Here is an 18161-nt window from a genome sequence, read left to right as displayed (position 1 = left end):
ATACTATCTACAGTATCTTAGTCTATGCCACTCTGACATTGCTCATCCATATATTCTTAATTCCATTCCTTTACTTAGATTTGTGTGTATTAGGCATTTGTTGTGAAATTGTTAGATATTACTTATTAGATATTGCTGCACTGTCGGAACTAGAAGCACAAGCATTTCGCTAAACCTGCAATAACATCTGCTAAAAACAAGTATGTGCTCAATAAAATGTAATTTGATAAACAAGTTGGACAGGAGATACAAAAGTAGTGGGACTAGGGCTGACCCCAATTAGTCGACTGGTCAATTGTTTGGTCATAAGCCTGTTGGTCGACTGAGATTGTTGTAGTTGAGCAGCTCTCGTGAGGACCGCAACAGGAAAGGAAGACCCAGAGTTACCTCTGCTGCAGAGGATAAGTTCATTAGTTACCAGCCTCAGAAATTGCAGCCCAAATAAATGCTTCAGAGTTCAAGTAACAGACACATTAACTGTTCAGAGGAGACTGTGTATCAGGCCTTTATGGTCGAATTGCTGCAAAGAAACCACTACTAAAGGACACAAACATGAAGAAGAAACTTGCTTGGGCCAAGAAATACGAGCTATGGACATTAGACCGGTGGAAATATGTCCTTTGGTCTGATGAGTCCAAATTTGATGTTTGGTTACAACCGCTGTGTCTTTGTGAGACGCAAAGTAGGTGAACAGATGATTTCTGCATGTGTGGTTCCCAACATGAAGTATGGAGGAGGAGGTGTGATGGTGTGGGGCTGCTTTGCTGGTGACACTGTCTGTGATTATTTAGAATTCAAGACACACAACCAGCGTGGCTATCACAGTATTCTGTAGCGATATGCCATCCCATCTGGTTTGCGCTTAGTGGGACTATCATTTGTTTTTTTAACAGGACAATGACCCACAACACACCTCCAGGCTGTGTAAGGTACTTTTTGATCAAGAAGGAGAGTGATGGTGCTGCATCAGATGACCTTGCTTCCACAATCACCCGACCTCAAACCAATTGAGATGGTTTGGGATGAGTTGGACCACAGCCAACAAGTGCTCACCTTATGCTGGAAAAGCATTCCAGGTGATGCTTGTAGAGAGAATGCCAAGAGTGTGCAAAGCTGTCAAAGGCAAAGGATGGCTACTTTTAAGAATCTAAAATATATTTTGATTTGTTAAACACTTTTTTGGTTAGTACATAATTCCTTATGTGTTATTTCATAGTTTTGATATCTTCACTACTATTCTACAATGAAGAAAATAATTGTTACGAAGAAAAACACTTGAATGAGTAGGTGTGTCCAAACTTTTGACTGGTACTGTACATGGAAAAACGCATGTTTAAAAAATACACGCTTAAGAACAGATGACTTTCAGTCGGACTGCCCTAATTGGGACAGTGACATTTTCTGTTGTTTTGGCTCTGTACTCTAGCACTTTGGATTTGAAATGATACGAATGACTATGAGGTTAAAGTGCAGACCGTCAGCTTGAAGGGTATTTTCCAACCATATCGAGTGAACCGTTCAGAAATTGCAGCACTTTTTGTACATAGTCCCCCCATTTTAGGGGACCAAAATTATTGGGACAAATTCACTTGTGTATTAATGTAGTCACAGGTTTAGTAGTTGGTTCCATATTCCTAGCATGCAATGATTACATCAAGCCTGTGACTCGACAAACTTGTTGGATGCATTTGCTGTTTGTTTTGGTTGTGTTTCAGATTATTGTGTGCCTAATATACATTAATGGTAAATAATGTAGAGTCATTTGAGTCACTTTTATTGTAAATAAGAATATAGTATGTTTTGTGATGGTGAGAGGTTAGCATGTCTTGGGGGTATGATATTTGTGCTTCTGTAACTTTCCTCATTATTCATGATTCATTCAGGACCATCTGTAATCCGACACCAGGCTGTGTGTTACATGTTAAGGCACTGACTTATATTTAAATTATAGTAATGAATGAGCCTACTTATACAATCATACGCTTCCTAATCCATCTGCAGTCTATGGCTGCCTGAATAAATAATTCACTGAGGTTATTTAATAACTCAATAGTAAAATAAGAAATCGGAACTAATGTTATTAATTAAATAAATAAGTGCTGTGCTTATAGCACACTATATTATGTTAAAAATGAATGATGTTTCATATGTAGGTGTAATAATCATATCTATTATCATATGTGGAACAATGTTAGAAAATATTGGTTTCATTTGGTTTTGTATTCAGTTAGCACAGTATGTATTAATTAATTCATGTGATCTCCTTTTAGAAGTCATGTTCTCTACCCTGACCCCCAAGAAGTCTCGAGGCTGTCATCACTGCCAAAGGTGCTTCAAGAAAGTACTGAGTAAAGGATCTGAATACTTATGTAAATGTAATATTTCAGTAATATTTGTTTTATATATTTTTGCTTTGCCATTATGGGGTATTGTGTGTAGATTGATGAGGGGGAAAAAATTATGAATCAATTTTAGAACAAGCCTGTAACGTAACAAAATGTGGGAAAAAGTCAAGGGGTCTGAATACTTTCCAAATGCACTGTAAGACTACAATCAGAAGTGTACAGACTTTCAAAAAGAACACAAACGTCATTCGACACATAGGCAAAATAACACATAGGTAGAGCTACAGTCAGTGTGTCTGTTTATCTATTCTAGACACCATGTCACACTACCATGTCAAAATAGGGGATGTAATCTATCACTAGACATTAGGTCTGAGAAATGACCCATCTGAGAGCTTCCTTGCTTGAAACCCAGACAGTGTTGTGATGTGTCACTAAAAAGCAGCCTACAGGGCAGCGGCCAGCCTACAAGAGGCACCTGCTGTTTACGGAAAGAGGCAATGAGCCACATGGGCCTTCTGTGTTTGCTCACCGCTCCTGATCTTATCAGAGGAAGGCCCAGTCATCTCAACACACTGGGTAAGGAAAGCCAGACAGCACCTGGGCTGAGCTGCATAAGTAATCAGTACTCAACCACTTTTGTTTCATGACTGTTCACCACACTGTTCAATGACTTGAATGCCCCTCCATTTAGGCCTATTTATAATTGTTTCTTATCAAGACTATCAGCAAAAACCATTTCACGTTGATATGGAAACATTGTTGATGGATGATAATATAACATAAGTGGACCAAATTAAATAGAACGTCAGTAGACTGCCTTTATCGCATCCCCTTATTTTCCATAAGGCCGCTCTGCAACCACCCTCCCTCTGACATTCCAGCACTAATTTGTTTTGTGATGGAGGCTGACCAAGTGTCATTTTCCCAGACACTTTCTTGTTGAAGGCCAAAAGTGCATTCTCCAACTCAAGACAGGAAAAGGAGCACACTGAGGTCATCAACACAGAATGGAAAAATAAAATGTGTGCCCCCCCCCTCTCTCTTCCGGCTGTTATGAAACGCACCGTTTCCATGGCAGTGGGAGCCCCTGGGTCGTGTTTGGAGCAGCAGGGCCCAGTCTTCCAGGCCTCCAGATCCCCACAGTCACAGAACCCCCCTCCTGATGAAGCGTGCATCTATAAGAATCACACAACATCGAGGATCAGTAATGGACACAGACAGCAGGTGAGATTTCACGAGATGTTATCAACACTTATGTTAAACACTAAAACCATTCAAAAACATTTTTTACATGGGAACCTACTTTATAACGATGGCCCTTGTGCACACTGTCCTGGAAGCAGTCCATGCACAGTACGCATGTGGGATCTATCGCACAGTCCCTGTAATCAGGCCCACAGGAGGTTAGAGTCGTAATTTGATCACACATATCTCAACAGTTGGCTCGAAAACACGCAGTCACACATTAAAATCTGATACAGAATTAACTTAACTATTAATTAGAGCCAGTTAGGCTAAGTACTGTAGTGTTGTAGTGTGTGAGGTGACCAAAAGGTAGGCCAATTAGGTAACAATAGAACTGCAGCTTTTGCAAATCAATTCTAAGTAACTATTTTGATATATTTACATAGATCTTTGAACCACATTACTAGTCGAGTTAAGAGGGGGAGAATTATTATTATTATTTTTTTTAAATAACTCACCTTCAGAGCTTATATCTAATCGGGTTACTAAAAAGGTCATTACCTTACAGTACGTTCATATGGTCAACAGATTCTTCATATTTCTGTTTCTTGACAGAGAAACAGAAATATTTCTCTGTTTCTTACAACTACTGACTGAGTTGGTTCAGAAGTTATGAAACCTCTGTCTGATAAGCAGGTGTCTTAATGAGCATTGATGCATGACAATTAGTAAGCTGGTTCTGACCTGCAGGAGTAGACAGTCTCCCCCTCCTTGAAGACACGTCCGCAAAGCTGTGAGGAGGCACTGCCCTGCTGGAGCTTCTCCAGGCCGGCCTGAGGTTCCTCCCCAAACAGGAAACACTCCAGTGGTTGCAGAAGACGGCTCTGCACCACTTCCTCCTCCTCCTGAGAGTTGGACTCCACCTCCAGGCAGTAGATCTGTGGCACCTGCTCCACCACGAAGCGGAGCATCTCTGCCCCGCAGTCCGCAGCATCCCGCCATCTCTGCAAGACATGAGAGGGAGAAGAGCAACATCTTGGTTTAAATACACACTAATGGAGAGCCTTCTTCTTGAATGATAAAAACATCTTTGTTATACAGTGTTCTGGCAAAAAAACATTAACCTAGCAAACTCAAATTAAAACAAAACACACACACTTTTTTAAATAGGCAATGTTGAGCCATAATTATGACTTTGTGGCTGTGGTAACTCGTGACGACAGAGGCAAGATGGTCATGGCTAGAAAGAATACAGCTTGTCAAATTAACGTCCGTCCGTCCCCCACCCACTATATAAACTAACGTTAGTCACAGATCCTGACAACCAAGATTATCCGATGCTGTGTGACAACGTAGCTAGCTAACTAACTACCACCAAGAACATCTGAACTAACGTTAGCTGTGTGAACACAATTCATAATTAAAGTACCAGACATATCTTAACTAGATAGATATATAGAATGCGATGCCCACCAAAATAGTATTCTTGCAACATTAGCTAGCTAGCTACAGTAGCTAGTAAATGTTGCTAACGTTAGCAGGTTAGCAAACTTGAAAAGGAGTACGTAGAAGAGCGTCCACCAAGTAAAACGGGAACCAACTCAAATATAGTGTAAAACCATATCATCAGTAAAATATAAGATAGATCAAGACAAAATACGCGTGTAATTTACAGAATTTACATTTTGAGCATACCATACCTTACTGAGCTCCAGTCCGTTCAACGATGTTTCACCTTCCGCCATATTCCATTTGCCGTAAAACTGTTGATGCCAGCGAGTGAGACTGTGGAGAGACGTTTTGGAGTTATTTTTGCGACTGTCCTCGACTTCGCCTCGTCATGGCGAGAAGGGATTCAACTTTTGTGAGATGTTAATTTTTGTAGCAGGTTATGAGAATTAACGTAGCAGGATGCTTCGGTTAAGCTTAGGGAAGGGGGTAGATTTAGCTAAAAATGCAACACCATTCAACGTTTGACGTTAATTTGACAAACGTTGTATTCTTTCTAGCCGTGACTTCCTCGCCTCTGTCGTCACTACTTACCACAGCTACAAAGTCATACTTATGTCTAAACCACGCCTATTTAAAAAAAAATGGTATTCTTAAAACCAGATTTTAAACTTAACCTTAAATTAAGACCAAAAAGCAAATATTGCTTTCATGAAATGTTACTATATATTTAGCCATTTTGACTGTGGTAACTAGTGACAACCCTTCACCTCTGAAACTTTGCTATGAAAATAAAGGCTAACTAGATATAATACACAGATTGTATTCATGAATCGAATTGTACACTAAGACGATAATATTCTTGTTTATAGCGATCTGTATCACAAAACTCTAGCTAGCCAGTTAGGCAATTTGGCAAGTGTCAACAATAACAAACGAATACTGAGAGTTGATTGGCTGTTTCATCCTGAACCCAGCAGGGTCGAAGGTAAGATCACATTCTTTGGTCAGAGTATGACGTTTAGTAGGACAATTAAACATGGAGTCCATCTTTCATGAGAAAGTAAGCTTGTCTGTTTTCTTTCGATTATTAAGTTCACCGTATGTGCATTCCGACCGTTTTAAAAATAACTACGTTTATAATCTAGCTAAATTGCACCAATTTACAGCTGAAGTATATCGACGGGTTTGCCTTCTTTCTAGCCAGCTTGTTAAATTACAGTTAGCTAACGTTAGTTAGTTGAATTATATTTTTGTCCCAGTTTCCAACTTGTCTCAACTTTTACTAGAGCTGACTAGGGAACGTGATAACGTTAAACGTAAATTAGCGAATTACAAAATGCGCCCTCGATGCTTTGAAATGCTATAAATGTGTGAATAAGCTAGCTAGCTACATGGCCTAATTATAGCTAGCTATAGTTAGCTGTAGTTTGCGTTTCACTGGCCTAATTTCTGTAAATTAGCTGACTAGTTAACGTTAGTTAATAAACTAGGTTACATATCTAGCTTCAGTAGCTGCTGTTGACACATTTTATAGCAGCCTGTGGTACAATTTTGATGTATGTATTAATTCTCATTTACAGCAAGAGGGCTCCCTGTGTGCTCAGCATTGCCTTAACAACCTTCTGCAAGGCGAGTATTTCACCCCCGTGGACCTGTCGTCCATCGCCCATCAACTGGATGAAGAGGAAAGGATGAGGATGGCGGAGGGTGGTATGGGTAGTGAGGAGTACAGAACCTTTTTACAGGTATGGGAGTGGTCTGGGCCCTGGGGTTTATGATAAATACAGTAGTTGGTTATTAGTAGATTTTAGAATGTTCATGCTCTTTATTTGTGTGTATTTGCAGCAGCCATCTGGTAACATGGATGACAGTGGTTTCTTTTCTATACAAGTGAGTAACAAAACGAACAATCATGTAGTATAAGATGAAATAATGTATTCAGATCCTCATGATTACACTGTGTATGTGTATACACACACAATAACAGGCAACTCATTCCAGGGTTTTAGTTTATTTTTGATATTTTCCACATTGTAGAATAATAGTGAAGACATCAAAACTATGAAATAACACATGGAATTATGTAGTAACCAAAAAAGTGTTAAACAGATCAAAATATATTTGAGATTCTTCAAAGTAGCTACCCTTTGCCTTGATGACAGCTTTGCACACTCTTGGCATTCTCTCAACCATCTTCATGAGGTAGTCACCTGGAATGCATTTCAATTAACAGGTGTGCCTTGTTAATTTGTGGAATCTCTTTCCTTCTTAATACGTTTGAGCCAATCACTTGTGTTGGGACAAGGTAGGGGTGGTATACAGAAGATATCCCTATTTGGTAAAAGACCAAGTCTATATTATGGCATAAAAAGCTAAAATAAGCAAAGAGAAACGACAGTCGATCATTACTTCAAGACACGAAGGTCAGTCAATCTGGAACATTTCAAGAAATGTCAAGGTTTCTTCAAGTGCACTCTTAAAAACAATCAAGCGCTATGATGAAACTGGCTCTCATGCAGACCGCCACAGGAAAGGAAGACCCAGAGTTACCTCTGCTGTAGAGGATAAGTTCATTAGTTACCGGCCTCAGAAATTGCAGCCCTTATAAATGCTTCAGGGTTCAAGTAACAGACACATCAACACTAACTGTTCAGAGGAGACTGCATGAATCAGGCCTTCATGGTAGAATTGCTGCAAAGAAACCACCACTAAAGATTACCAATAAGAAGATACTTTTTTGGGCCAAGAAACACAAGCATTGGACATTAGACTGGTGGAAATCTGTCCTGTGGTCTGATGTGATATTTTTGGTTCCAACCGCCATGTCTTTGTGAGACTCAGAGTAGGTGAACGGATTATCTCCACATGTGTGGTTCCCACCATGAAGCATGGAGATGATGTGGGGTGCTTTGCTGGTGACACTCTCAATGATTTATTTAGAATTCAAGACGCACTTAACCAGCCTGGCTACCACAGTATTCTGCAGCAATACGCCATCCCATCTGGTTTGGGCTTAGTGGGACTGTCATTTGTTTTTCAACAGGACAATCACCCAAAAGACACCTCCAGGCTGTGTAAGGGCTATTTGACCAAGAAGAAGAGTGGAGTGCTGCATCAGATGACCTGTCCTCCACAATCACTCAACTCAATTGAGATGAGTTGGACTGTAGATTGAAGGAAAAGCAGCCAACAAGTGCTCAGCATATGTAGGAACTGCTTCAAGACTGTTGGAAAAGCATTCAAGGTGAAGCTGGTTGAGAGAATGCCAAGAGTGTGCAAAGCTGTCAAGGAAAAGGATGGCTACTTTGAAGAAAATAAATAAATAAATTCTATATTAACACTTAAGCTTACTATCTGATTCTATATGTGTTATTTCATAGTTGTCTAAACTAATATTCTACAATGTAGAAAATAATTTAAAAAAGAAAGAAAAAACCTTGAATGAGAAGGTGTCTAAACTTTTGACTGGTACTATATATATATATATATATATATATCACACACACACACACACAGTGGGGCAAAAAAGTATTTAGTCAGCCACCAATTGTGCAAGTTCTCCCACTTAAAAAGATGAGAGGTCTGTAATTTTCATCATAGGTACACTTCAACTATGACAGACAAGATGAGAGAAAAAAATCCAAAAAATCACATTGTAGGATTTTTAATTAATTTATTTGCGAATTATGGTGGAAAATAAGTATTTGGTCAATAACAAAAGTTTATCTCAATACTTTATATACCCTTTGTTGGCAGAGGTCAAATGTTTTCTGTAAGTCTCCACAAGGTTTTCACACACTGTTGCTGGTATTTTGGCCCATTCCTCCATGCAGATCTCCTCTAGGGCAGTGATGTTTTGGGGCTGTTGCTGGGCAACACGGACTTTCAACTCCCCCCAAAGATTTTCTATGAGGTTGAGATCTGGAGACAAGCTAGGCCACTCCAGGACCTTGAAATGCTTCTTACAAAGTCACTCCTTCGTTGCCCGGGCGGTGTGTTTGGGATCATTGTCATGCTGAAAGACCCAGCCATGTTTCATCTTCAATGCCCTTGCTGATGGAAGGAGGTTTTCACTCAAAATCTCACGATACATGGCCCCCTTTCATTCTTTCCTTTACACGGATCAGTCGTCCTGGTCCCTTTGCAGAAAAACAGTCCCAAAGCATGATGTTTCCAACCCCATGCTTCACAGTAGGTATGGTGTTCTTTGGATGCAACTCAGCATTCTTTGTCCTCCAAACACGACGAGTTGAGTTTTTAACAAAAAGTTCTATTTTGGTTTCATCTGACCATATGACATTCTCCCAATCTTCTTCTGGATCATCCAAATGCTCTCTTGCAATCTTCAGACGGGCCTGAATGTGTACTGGCTTAAGCAGGGGGACACGTCTGGCACTGCAGGATTTGAGTCCCTGGCGGCGTAGTGTGTTACTGATGGTAGGCTTTGTCACTTTGGTCCCAGCACTCTGCAGGTCATTCACTAGGTCCCCCCGTGTGGTTCTGGGATTTTTGCTCACTGTTCTTGTGATTATTTTGACCCCACGGGGTGAGATCCTGCGTGGAGCCCCAGATCGAGGGAGATTATCAGTGGATCAGTATGTCTTCCATTTCCTAATAATTGCTCCCACAGTTGATTTCTTCAAACCAAGCTGCTTACCTATTGCAGATTCAGTCATCCCAGCCTGGTGCAGGCCTACAATTTTGTTTCTGGTGTCCTTTGACAGCTCTTTGGTCTTGGCCATAGTGGAGTTTGGAGTGTGAATGTTTGAGGTAGTGGACAGGTGTCTTTTATACTGATAACAAGTTCAAACACATGCCATTAATACAGGTAACGAGTGGAGGACAGAGGAACCTCTTAAGGAAGAAGTTACAGATCTGTGAGAGCCAGAAATCTTGCTTGTTTGTAGGTGACCAAATACTTATTTTCCACCATAATTTGCAAATAAATTCATAAAAATTCCTACAGTGTGATTTTCTGGAGAGAGAACATTCTCATTTTGTCTGTCATAGTTGAAGTGTACCTATGAGGAAAATTACAGGCCTCGCACATATTTTTAAGTGGGAGAACTTGCACAATTTGTCTGAGGGGGATAAGGTGTTGTCATGCCTTCACGGCTGTCTTGGTGTTTTGGACCATGATAGTTTGTTGGTGATGTGGACATCAAGGAACTTGAAATTCTTGACCCGCTCCACTACAGCCCGTCGATGTGACTGGGTGCGTGTTCGGTCCTCCTTTTCCTGTAATCCACAATCAGCTCCTTTGTCTTGCTCACGTTGAGGGAGAGGTTGTTGACCTGGTACCAAACCTGCCAGGTCTCTGTGATCTCCTCCCAATGAACACTGTGAGGGGGGTGTCATAGTAATTGGGGTAGTGGGGGATGAAAAAAATATATATATATTTGAACTGTTACAAAATAAATAGATTACAGTATGTCACGATTTTCTCTTGATGACACTGACAACTTTATTATGTGGTCTCACCATCAGGTTATCAGCAATGCATTATCAGTGTGGGGTTTGGAGCTGATCCTCTTCAACAGCCGAGAATACCAGAGCCTTATGATAAACCCAATGTAAGAACCCTGTGGATGTGATACAAATCATAAACTTTGTATGAAGTTATTTGTTTTCTATCTTGAAATTTCACTTTTCACACATTTGTCATATGGTCTATCAAATTTGAAATAATGTTATTTTCTGTTTCAGAAATGAAAAGGCATTCATATGCAACTACAAGGAGCACTGGTTTACAATACGAAAACTTGGGCAACAGGTATAAGTTGTAATTTTACTATGTATAATTGATTTCCCTTCAGACATTTTGGGCCAGCTGATTTAACCCTATTTGTCATTGCAGTGGTTTAATTTGAATTCATTGTTGACTGGACCAGAGCTGATATCAGACACATACCTAGCCCTCTTCCTTGCACAGTTACAACAAGAAGGTAAAAACAACCTGATATGTTCATATTTATTTGTGTTTATATTTTTGTGCTCTTGATTTATCAAAGTCAGCTAGTTGGTCAAAGGCCTGTCTTCTTGCAGGGTATTCCATATTTGTGATCCGAGGAAATCTCCCGGAATGTGATGCAGAGCAGATTCTGGGGATCATGAAGGTGCAGCAGCAACAGAGACCCAAGCTAATTGGAGAGGACGAGGCTCAGTCGAGTAGTGGCATGGGGTAAGAGGAAGAGGCCTCCAGAGTGACAGTAGTTTTCGCCAAACCACAAATTACCACCATTCCCTCATACTGTCAGATTCATGCAGCATCTTGAACTTTAACCTCTAGAGTCATTAGTTGGTATGGGGAGAGAATGAACCCCTTTGAGACACTGACAATGCTTTTCACCCTGAGCAGCAGATCATCAGGGCAGGGTAGTGTGCTGGAGGCAGGCCCTGGTGTGGTAGAGGGGGTGGTGGATGAGGATGAGGAGGAGCTGAGGAAGGCCCTGGCTCTGAGTAGACAGGGAATGGAGGTGGAGGATGAAGAGGCTGATCTTCGCAGGGCCATACAGCTCAGCATGCAGGGTAAGGCTTTATTGGGTGAGCAACCATAAATAAAATCACACATGCACACAACCGCTTTGATACATATCCTGGTTTGGACCTGTATATATAAACAGACCGCTAACAAATTCATTATGCAATTTGCCCAATGTATGGCAATATGATAAAAGTATCCCCAAACTAACACTAAAATGAGTAATTTGTCTGTGTCTGCCTAGGGGCAGTAGTGAGCAATACGTCAATGCCAAAAGGGGGACTTGTTGCTAAAACGACATCGTCCGGCCAGGCACCAGGGAGTACTACAGGAGGAGCACCTCTGAGTGAGAAACTCTCAGCTGAGGAACTGCGACGGAGGAGACAAGCCTACTTTGACAGGTAAGCGCTACACCATCTGGAATATTTATTATTCTGTGTGTGTGTGTGGTTACAAAAAAATAACCAGACTAGACAACGCTAACCTGTAGATCCACTGTTTACCATACAGACAGTCCCAACAGCTGGCTCAGCCCACTTCACCTCAACAACCAACAGAAAGCACAGGTAAGGGGGAAATGAGCTCATATAGTAATACTTGCATTGCTGAATAATAATAATAATAATAGGTTGAGACTTAAACTCCGAGCATCCTCCCTTCCCTCACATTTTCCAGGGCCCGGGAAGAGTGGCACAGAGGAAGATGCACAAGCCAATCGCAGCCAGTGAGGTGGAGGGTGCTCCAGCAAAAGCCTACGTTGACTACTACCTGCCTCGACTGGTACCTTCTTCATGGGGCAGCCTCACCCCCTCCTCTAACCCTTCCCATAAGCGAACGTATAGCCGGCCAGAAGGCTGGCACACCTCCCTTGGCTAGTTCGCTAACAGGTTGTAGAGAAGAGAATAACAACAGAGAATAAAGAAAAGGTGCTAGTCTACTCTAACAGACTTGAACCTGAGGCTGGGAAGAGCGACGATAAAGAATTAAAATGCAGTTATTCCAAGTCTGTGATGGCTTTTCTACCACAGCGCCTTGTATTTCTAATTTGTGGTTTGATTTTTTTATTCCTACGCTTGTTGTTTTCCGCTGGGAGGGGTCTTAATGGAGCCTACCGTGCCGAGGTGTGTTTGGTGGGTGGATGGGCAGAATGGTGAGGTGTGTTACGAGAGAGGAAACCAATAATTACCTAGGACAATCCTCTAGCCTTCAGTATGGGAGTGCTACATGGGACCACTAGTTCAATAGAGGTAGAGGTTTGGTAGAGACCATGATAGTCTCTTGCCTTCTTTCGCTTGGGTCTTGCAAGTTGTCAGCCCCCCCCCCCCCCCCCCCCAATCATAAAATTGATTTATATCCAGTAGTGAGGTGAATTCATTTTTAGCTTTATTACTGCATCTTCTAAAGAAACATATATATATATATATTATATATATATATAAGCAGCATTTTAAAGGGCTGATCCGACTTGCCCTAGCTAGTTAATTAACCACCACCCTGGTTTAAACTCCTTAGTCATATGTTTTTGTAATTGTTATTTTGTCTTTTGAAGTAGTATAGACAAACGCTATTTTAATACAGTGATAACATGATCAATGCTGTTTACAATTATCGTATTTACGTGGAATTTTCCGGTTTGGATACGCTAATCCAAAGCATGTATTACACGTCCCATGTAGAGTTTGAGCTGTGCTCAGTTGACTTCTCTGGAAATTCCATGATTTCATTCCCTTTTTCTTTAAATTGTTCTTGTTTTATTTGAGAGCAAAGTTTGAACTAGAGTTGCGGTGCCACAATGCTTTTAGTTTTTTTAATGATTGCATCAATTTCACTTCTTGATATTCTTCAATAGGCACTAAACAATCATATGTTTGTTATACTCCACATCGCCATTTTATTACATCACTCTTTCATTTGCTGTATCTAAAAGTTTTCTTTCCAGGAATAAAATATTTGCTCCTACTAAAATCTTCTGGAATCTTGCATCATTGATCTATGGCTGAATTGTTGAATTACATCCTTGTCCTAATTTAAGTTGAATCATTTCCACCTTTCAAAGTGGGTACATCAATTGTCAGTACCAAATTTGCTTTCATTTGGAAAGAAACTAAAATAAGACTACCAGTTTGAGTAAACCTAACCCATGGTTAATAGATAACCCTGAAGGCACACTTGCACTTTGTCTCCCCAAATAGTAGATGGAGGGTTTTGACAAAATACCTTTCTGATACCCAGGCTGAAAGGTAGGTCTGTTTTTGAGATGTATGCAACTATTTGTAAGAATATATGTATATACAGTGTTGCTTTTATTGTTGATGTGATAATCTTATTTGCGAGTTGTGATGTTGAAGCCCCCTAAATTGCTAACAAAGTTAGCTGACATTCGTTCTGAAATTACTAAATATATGTTTTTCCATTCTGTCTTAAGTGTAGTTTTTATTTGAGCTCTGATGCAATGCATTGATAAGTCATTGATCACCAAACAAATATCTTGCCATTTGTCTAGAAGACATGTAAACATGACATACTGTGAAGTCCAAAAGTATTTGAACAATGACACATTTGTTGTTTTCGCTCTGTACTCCAGCACTTTCGATTTGAAATAAATAATACTTTGAGGTTAAACTGCAGACTGTCAGCTTTAATTTCAGGGTATTTGTCTGTATTGGATGGGCAGCACTTTTTTTTTTTTTTTTACATAGTCCCCCCCCCCCCCCCATTTTAGGGAACAAAAAGTGTTTGGACATTCACTTATGTATAAAAGTAGTCAAAAGTTAAGTATTTGGTCCCATATTCCTAGCACACAATGACTACATCAAGATTGTGATTCTACAAACTTGTTGGATGCGTTTGCATTTTGTTTTGGTCGTGTTTCAGATTATTTTGTGCTCAATGGAAATTAATGGTAAATAATGTATTGTGTCATTTTGTAGTCTATTTTATTGTAAATAAGAATAGAATATGTTTCTGAACACCTAATTGTGAATAATGATGGATGAGAAAGTTAGGCACAAAGATCATACACCCAAATCATGCTATCCTCTAACCATTATCAATAATGGGATGTTAGAATTTTGGGGGTGGGTTATGAAAATAATGCTTCTGTCACTCAATGTTATTCACAATTCATTCATGATTATCTGTAATCAAGGTAGCATCCACATTAAAGTACAAGTGTTTATAAACATATTATATTATGAACGTGACTCAAATGACACAATACATTAGGGGAGAGTGGGGTAAGTTGAGACACCCTTGTTTCTAAGAAACCATGTACAAAATTATAGGAAGAGGTCGTTTTATGGAATCTGTGGAAGAAAGTAAGTTAGGTAAAAAAGTTAGGTTATTCAAATACATTTCATGGTGCTGGTATCTAAATCAAATTATATCATTTTAAGATTGTTCTATATGTCAGTTGGGGTTTCTTTAAGGTTCAATATGAGGTCCTAAACCTAAGATGAAAGTGCATCCTTAAAGCTATGTGGGCTAATATAGTCAAAATGTTTGCCTTGTGGTAAGCTGAGCCAAGGGCTATGTGGTAAGTTGAAGTGATTTCTTCCCAGGCCTAATGCAAGGCATTATCACTGGGATACAACAGGGCCTGGTCGATATTAAAAGTGTTTAAAAAGTACAAAGTATTTGTTAGGTGTTAAGCCTGTGTTAAAATATGCTTAAAATATTAAAAGACACAAAGTGATTCTGATTGTGTTGAATTGTGTTTGGGAAATAAAGATAGACATGGTTTTAAAAAGATAGTGGTAATATTTAGTTCAGTACGGAAATGTGTAGGTGGCTGAATTTACCATGAATTGTGCCAAGAGACCACTTTTTTTGGACAAGCTATGTTTTCAAAATGAATGTTTACATACATTCTGATTATTTCAAGGGATACACAACATCCTGAAATATATGTAGATATTTGTTATGAAGAATACTATATTTACCTTGATGGAGTAATGTTGAATGTAAAAAAATGGTTAAGTTTACCCCACTCACCCCTATTTACCATTCATTTCTATTGAGCACAAAATAATCTGAAACACTACCAAAACAAACTGCAAATGCACCCAACAAGTATGTAGAGTCACAATCTTGATGTAGTCATTGCGTACTAGGAATATGAGACCGAATTCTAAACTTTTTACTACTTTAATGCACAAATAAGTGAATTTGTTCAAATATGTTTTGTTCCCTAAAATGGGGTGACTATGTACAAAAGGCTTGTAGTGTCTAAATGGTTCATTCATATAACATAAACTTCAACGTGCTGGAGTACAGAGCAAAACCGAAAACATTTCACTGTCAAAATTCTTTTGGACCTCACTATAAATACTATTACAGATTGTGATCACATAACTCATCAAAGAACTATGATGATGAAGGTGGGACTCCTTTTCCTCCTGACCCATGTCTGGTCCCTCATCCCCGTCTACCAAACTCAAGAGCAGAGCCCCAACATCACAGACCTGACCTTCAAGAACATGGACTTTGCCATGACTCTCTACAGGAAGATGGCTGGTTACCATGATAATAACATATTTTTCTCACCCCTGAGCATATCCACAGCTTTTGCCACCCTCTCCATGGCAGCACAGGGTCCCACACGAGACCAGATACTGAAGGGGCTCAACCTAGCCCACCTAGATCGGGACAAGCAACCAGACATCATTCCAGAACTCTTCCAACAACTCCAAGGGAACATCACAAAAGATGAATCATTGAAACTGGACCAGAGCACCACCTTATTTGTTTGCCCAAAGTTTGAGGTAGTAAGTGACTACAGTGACCAGATCAAGAAATTCTTCAACGCTGATATCAACAGTGTGGACTTTGCAAATACAAAAGCTAGCGTTGCCATGATCAATGACTACATAATGAGAAAGACTGATAACAGAGTCAAGGAGATGGTGTCTGACTTGGATCCACTTACCCAACTTATGCTCATCAACACCATTTTCTTTCGGGGTGAGCAGCTATGTCATGCATTCTCTGATTTTAGCAGTTCCACTGTAACACTAAAAAAACGTTACATTTAACTTGTTTACTTTTAGTTTTCACTTGTGTCTACCATAATTGCATCCCATCAGTATATCTTATTTCAAGATTTTGTGTTTTACATTTCACTTTCAAAATGTTATTGTATTGCCTAAAATGCAACAATAACACTTCCCACTGGGAAAAAACTGGTGGACTCAATGTTGTTTCCATGTCATTTCAACAACAAAAAAATGCAATATAATGACATTGAATCAATGTGGAAAACTGATTGGATTTACAAAAAGGCCCTTTTTTTTACCTAATCTATAGGCATTGTGACATTTTTTGTTGATTTCACGTTAAGTTCACATTAGTTGACACCTCAACCAAATGTAAATTAAAAATAGACATTGAACTGACATCTGTGCCCAGTGGGTTTTGCTTTCCAATAAATATGCTTTGTCATATTTGGAATTTAGGTGAATGGCAGATGCCCTTCAATCCCAATCACACAGAAATTCAACGCTTCTATATTGACAACTACAATATTGTCCAGGTGCCTATGATGTTAAGAATGGAGGATAAGTTCTACACAATGGACGCCCTTCCCCTGAATGCCAAGGTGCTGAAGCTGCCGTACCGAGATGGTGTTTCAATGCTTATCCTGCTACCCAACAAAGGCCTGGATTATACCACAATAGATGGTGAGATCACAGCTGAGAGATTCCTCAACTGGATTAAAAATCTGAAAGAAAGGTAAATAGAAAGTGTCAAGTGTATTTTGTGGTGAAACATTGCAAAATTCCATAGGTTTTCTAAGTGTTTCATATTGAATACGTTCTCCTGTGTATGAAAGTTCCTTGTTTTTTAAAGGAAACTAGAAGTTCAACTGCCCAAGTTCAAGATGGAGCAATCATACGCCATGCACAACATCCTACCAGATTTGGGTATATCCAGTATCTTCCATGACACTGCTAACCTCACGAAATTGAGCAAAGACCCAGGCCTGAAGGTGTCAGAGGTCAGTTCTTAGATTAACAAGCCAAGCTTGCCTTCACCAATTGAGAAATGTGCAACTTTAATACTCACTGTGGATAAATAACAAATAACATATTGTTGCAATGATAATTTGGTTCCAGGTGTTGCACAAGGCAGTGATCGAGGTGGATGAGAGAGGCACCACTGCAGCCGCTGCCACAGAAAGCGGCATAATTGGATACGCCTTACCCTCTTCCTTCATCGTCAACCGACCCTTCTTCTTTTTTATCTACCATGAGGCCACTAACAGCTTGTTGTTCATGGGCCGAGTGACTGACCCCACCAAAAACGGAGTCTAATGAGCACAGTGCATTTGATGCCTGTACATGTAATATGTTTCATTTGTATGTATTAAAGGTGAACAGATATTCATTCAACTGGTTTGGTGATCTTCCTAATATAGACTAACAATAACATGAACATTTCAATCCTGAATCCATGAATCACATATTGTCCTAGAAATTAAGCAAATCTGACCAACATTCCATAACTCAGACTCACATTCCATCAAGAACCTCTGCTCAAGCTGAGTGGTTACCAATGACAGTATATGACCCTGGTGGTTACTAACAATGTTTTTCAAACCACGTGATCACAATGTGGGGTGGCAGGAAGCGTATTACAGACTACCTGGCTGGCTGTACTGTTGGGCCTTGCAGTCGGTGGAAGAAATCAAGCTGGAC

At 39.9% G+C, this 18161-nt stretch overlaps 3 protein-coding genes across 7 annotated transcripts in view; 2 read left to right on the top strand and 1 right to left on the bottom strand.

The window, feature by feature from the left end:
• The window catches only part of ubr1 (ubiquitin protein ligase E3 component n-recognin 1), a 36943-nt gene extending 31428 nt beyond the window's left edge, over window positions 1-5515 (bottom strand). The window contains exons 1-4 of the mRNA XM_064928187.1: window positions 5234-5515; window positions 4278-4537; window positions 3652-3730; window positions 3413-3523 (exon numbers count right to left, since the gene is read on the bottom strand). Of these exons, the coding sequence (XP_064784259.1) occupies window positions 3413-3523; window positions 3652-3730; window positions 4278-4537; window positions 5234-5278 (495 nt within the window). The 5' untranslated portion in view covers window positions 5279-5515. The remainder of the gene's footprint in view (window positions 1-3412; window positions 3524-3651; window positions 3731-4277; window positions 4538-5233) is intronic.
• A 43-nt stretch (window positions 5516-5558) lies between these two features.
• LOC135508172 (ataxin-3-like) lies at window positions 5559-13431 on the top strand. 5 transcript variants are annotated; one of them, XM_064928192.1, is made up of 11 exons: window positions 5559-5970; window positions 6566-6730; window positions 6831-6875; window positions 10473-10558; window positions 10692-10758; window positions 10843-10930; window positions 11031-11166; window positions 11344-11528; window positions 11711-11867; window positions 11957-12032; window positions 12142-13431. In XM_064928192.1, exons 2-11 carry the CDS (start codon window positions 6677-6679, stop codon window positions 12340-12342), a joined length of 1095 nt encoding a protein of 364 aa, XP_064784264.1. In that variant the 5' UTR covers window positions 5559-5970; window positions 6566-6676; the 3' UTR covers window positions 12343-13431. The 5 variants fall into 5 exon arrangements, with proteins under 5 accessions (XP_064784264.1, XP_064784263.1, XP_064784262.1 ...); XM_064928191.1 differs by having other exon boundaries at window positions 5964-6045; window positions 11344-11513; XM_064928190.1 differs by having other exon boundaries at window positions 5964-6045.
• Window positions 13432-13601: 170 nt separating this feature from the next.
• Window positions 13602-17850, top strand: LOC135508173 (protein Z-dependent protease inhibitor-like). The gene is made up of 5 exons (XM_064928195.1): window positions 13602-13706; window positions 15805-16428; window positions 16920-17196; window positions 17314-17461; window positions 17580-17850. The coding sequence occupies exons 2-5, from the start codon at window positions 15834-15836 to the stop codon at window positions 17775-17777; spliced, it is 1218 nt and encodes a 405-aa protein (XP_064784267.1). The 5' UTR covers window positions 13602-13706; window positions 15805-15833; the 3' UTR covers window positions 17778-17850.
• The last annotated feature ends 311 nt before the right edge of the window (window positions 17851-18161 follow it).

Source organism: Oncorhynchus masou, chromosome 21 (genome assembly GCF_036934945.1).
Source record: "Oncorhynchus masou masou isolate Uvic2021 chromosome 21, UVic_Omas_1.1, whole genome shotgun sequence".
Lineage (NCBI taxonomy): Eukaryota > Metazoa > Chordata > Actinopteri > Salmoniformes > Salmonidae > Oncorhynchus > Oncorhynchus masou.
This window is presented reverse-complemented; position numbering and strand designations above follow the sequence as displayed.

Coding starts and splice junctions, on each gene's coding strand:
- LOC135508172 (XM_064928190.1), top strand. CDS start 6,022: ATGGAGTCCATCTTTCATGAGAAA. Junction 6,046..6,565: donor AGTCCATCTTTCATGAGAAA/GTAAGCTTGTCT, acceptor TCTCATTTACAG/CAAGAGGGCTCCCTGTGTGC. Junction 11,167..11,343: donor CAGTCGAGTAGTGGCATGGG/GTAAGAGGAAGA, acceptor CACCCTGAGCAG/CAGATCATCAGGGCAGGGTA.
- LOC135508173 (XM_064928195.1), top strand. CDS start 15,834: ATGATGATGAAGGTGGGACTCCTTTTCCTCCTGACCCATGTCTGGTCC. Junction 16,429..16,919: donor CAACACCATTTTCTTTCGGG/GTGAGCAGCTAT, acceptor TTTGGAATTTAG/GTGAATGGCAGATGCCCTTC. Junction 17,197..17,313: donor ATTAAAAATCTGAAAGAAAG/GTAAATAGAAAG, acceptor TGTTTTTTAAAG/GAAACTAGAAGTTCAACTGC.